Below are 3,794 nucleotides of genomic sequence, written 5' to 3' on the forward strand. Positions count from 1 at the left end.
TCATTTTGATTTTGGTTGTAATTATATAAATTTATTGGCTAGTTTGGGGATTGTGACCAGCCTATTAAAACAAATTTTTATTTTGTTTTTTAATATAATATTAAGGATATTGAATTTATGTCAAACGGATATCTAATAGGAGTTTTAATCATTACTTAGTTCAAGTTAAGTCACAAATTTTTGTTTTTATTTTTAGAGTTTAACATGAAAGCTCTTATTCTTATTTTGTTTTATACTTTTTTAGAAAACTAATTGAACTCAAAGAGGATAATAATATTATTTAATATATGTTTTTATATTAAAAAGAAATAATACTGAATTATCCTCTAAGCATAGGCGTAAGTGATCAGAAAATATTTTTAGGGTCGAAATTAAATTGTAATTTTTACGATAGTAAAAAGTAATTTCACTATTTTAATCGTTTATATATTTATAGTTTTAAAAGGTTAAATCAAATTTTATAATTTTAAGAAGTAAAGTGTAATTTTACCTTTACTAATTTAAAATTTTCATTTTAGGGCTCTAAGATTAAAAACTAAATTATATTAAACAAATTTTCACTATGAGATTAACTAATGACGTAAAGGATAAAATTACTTAACTAATTTACCACTTGGATTTAATATTAATTTTTATTTATAATAACACGAGTCGAGAATACTTGCAATTGTTTGTGTTTTTAACAAAGACATTATCATTTAAAAATTTTAATTGTGTATTTATTTGAGTTTTTGTAGTTGAATTGGGTTGAGTTATATATGAGTATTAATATTCTATTTTTGGGCTTTGAGTATGAATATGGGCTTGGGTTTTAATAATTAAACTTTTATTTGCAAGTTGCGTAAATCTTTAGTATATGAAGTGCGGTTTACAGGGTTTTCAGGGTAAGGATCTGGATTGTGGAGTTTTATGTTGCCACAACATGGATGGTTCAACCAGTAAGTTTAATTTCAAGTTGTTTCTCAGTTCAACCTTGAATTGGTTCGATGCCCCGACCAAGCTCCTTTATGTTTCGATGGCACAAGAGTATAGGAATATCTTATACCAACAAATTACCTTTCACAATGTACTGTTGAGGTTGGATGTCTTAGCAACAAGCCAACAATGGGTCGTTGCATCATCAATCAGCGGTGGATAGAGACGTGGGCCATGACAAGAAGACCCAAGTAATTCCGAGAAGACTCACCAACCACCGGCAAAGTCACGACCGCTATTACCGAGGGACACGCCACGCTATAAAAATCAGACCACCGAAAAGGGAAGTCAAGTCCCCACTTACTGCTGTGCCAAACATGGTGCACTCCCATCGATGAGGATTTATTACAGGACATCAACACTCAGATACCGACATCACATTCCCAACCATCTCCAATGTTTCTCCCACTACTAACAATTTTTCCATCTTACCCAGTTTAATTTCTAACGAATTTTGACTATGTTTTTGGATGGATTTCAAGTTTCTCTTTTATTCACTGTTGTTTTTACTCATCGATAAGAAGAAAAAAAAAGCAAGAAAAGTTGAAGAACAGGGGGTTGTTGGTTTGAATGGAAACAGTCAATTATATAAAGTATCCACTTAGCATACATTAGAAACAAAACATCAAATCTATTACCATTCATACGAAGCCTCTGTTTATTTCCTTTTGTTGACAACTATAATAGCCCACACCACACTTCACTCTCCAAAGGACGACTTTTATGATCAGATTCAGACGTGCCAATATTAGTAACAGCAGAGTATTGCAATTTCTTTTCACCCTTCTTTCTCTCCACTTATCAACCACTTTCCTTCCTACTTCCTCCACTCCTCCATATAAAAATCAATCCTTCCTTCTTCACTCAAGCACTCACATAACAACAGAAGAATCATGGCTCTTGACACATTGAATTCCCCAACTTCAGCTCCTCCACTGCTGGACCGTGATGATATAGTCGACCTCCACTGTGTTGAGCCCTGGACCAAGAGGAAAAGAACCAAACGACCCAGATCCGAAAACCCACCAACCGAAGAAGAATACTTAGCTCTTTGCCTTCTCATGCTGGCTCAGGGAACCACTACCAGAACCATCCCCTCAGCCTCAGCTGCTTCCAGAACCTCCCTCAACCTTTACAAGTGTACGGTTTGTAACAAGGGATTTCCATCTTATCAAGCTTTAGGAGGACACAAGGCCAGTCACAGGAAACTTGTTGTTGGAGCTGGAGACCACCTCACCATCACCACCGCCGCCACCAAGACCACTGCTGATGTCTCCGCTGTTGCTGCTACCACAGTCACGCCGCCTACAAATTTACCTCTCATGATTAATCGAGTTGGTAACAAGAATCACGTGTGTTCAATTTGTAACAAGACATTCTCTTCAGGTCAAGCTTTAGGAGGGCATAAGCGATGCCACTACGAAGCTGGCGGCAATAACAACAGCGGCAGCGATGGTGTTAAGTTATCGAGCCAAAGTCAACGTGACTTTGACTTAAATTTGCCTGCTGAACCGCAGGAACTAAGTATTCCCGACGTTAACCAAAGAGATAAATATTCCACCGACGATGAAGGGGTGGAGAATCCTTCGCCGACGGCAAAGCGCGTCGGCTGCCACGTTTGTTGAAAGTCGTAGTAAAATAAGGATTAGATTCAGATTAGGCGAATGATTAGAGTGGACTTTGCTGTTATATTTTATTCCTTTTCTTCAAAATTTTTTTGCATGTTCATCGTTTTTTTTATGGATGGTTATATTATATTTTATTTGGGACATTAGAGTTTTTAACTGCTGCAGTAATTTTTATGTACATGACATGAGGATATTTAAAATTTCTATATTCAGTCCTTTTTTACATTTTTTATGGAGTGTGGATAGTAATAAAATAAAATTACTCATCAAATAAAATGTTAATTAGTTGGAGACTGAATTCTAGTTTAGCTGATAGGTTTAGATATTACATAAAATAATAATAATAATCCAAATAATAATCAAATTTTGAAAAGTTTGTAAAAAAAAGGAAATTTTAATTATATTATACTATCTGTTTTCTTGTTAAGAAAATCCGTCCAAAACTTATTCTTCACCTTAATTCCTGTTAGTCTCTTTAAAATAGTATAATTTCTTTTAGCCCCTCCTAAAAGTTAAGAATTCAATTTAATCCTTTTAAATAAAAATTATAATTTTAGCTTTAAAACATTTTTATTTTTTAAAACGATAGTAGCATATTGACACACAAATAGAATCAAGTAAGTTGGCGCAATTTAATTGGTGCATATAAATTTGGTAATTTTAAGTAAAATTTAATATTTGTTGCCAGTTTGGATTAAACCAAAGTAGATAGACATGTTAAGGCCAAAAAGAAGTAAACACATGTGTATATAAATCAATATCCTTTAAAATTTTCTTATCTTATATATATTAGAATTGAAACCTCAAAAAAATGTACCCTCTGTGACTGGCCTAAGTTGTTGACCTTTGGGCGACCTTAAATTTTCACCTTATGTCATGCATTTACTATTTTATATATATTTCATAAAAAAATTAATTACTTATTTATGAAATTTATTTCTATAAAAAAATTTATATATAATAGTTTGTATGAAATGTAACTAGTTAATACATTTTTAACTTAATTATAATTATTAGTTTGATATTATGGAATTTATAAATGAAAGTCAATTAATTATATCGATATAATTAAAATATTATATTTATATAAATTTATGATGTTTGTATAATTTTAATTTTAATTTTTTCAATATCATATATTAATTATTTCTTGCTATTGTGTTGGTATATTTATGGATCCCTCCTCCTAAC

General features: G+C 32.2%; 1 protein-coding gene across 1 annotated transcript; it reads left to right on the forward strand.

Moving 5' to 3' along the window:
• Positions 1-1,464: 1,464 nt before the first annotated feature.
• Positions 1,465-2,759, forward strand: LOC105804018 (zinc finger protein ZAT10). The gene has a single exon (XM_012636500.2). The coding sequence runs from the start codon at positions 1,869-1,871 to the stop codon at positions 2,598-2,600; it is 732 nt and encodes a 243-aa protein (XP_012491954.1). The 5' UTR covers positions 1,465-1,868; the 3' UTR covers positions 2,601-2,759.
• Positions 2,760-3,794: the final 1,035 nt, after the last annotated feature.

The sequence above is a fragment of the Gossypium raimondii genome, chromosome 11, assembly GCF_025698545.1.
Source record: "Gossypium raimondii isolate GPD5lz chromosome 11, ASM2569854v1, whole genome shotgun sequence".
Taxonomy (NCBI): Eukaryota; Viridiplantae; Streptophyta; class Magnoliopsida; order Malvales; family Malvaceae; genus Gossypium; species Gossypium raimondii.

Coding starts and splice junctions, on each gene's coding strand:
- LOC105804018 (XM_012636500.2), top strand. CDS start 1,869: ATGGCTCTTGACACATTGAATTCCCCAACTTCAGCTCCTCCACTGCTG.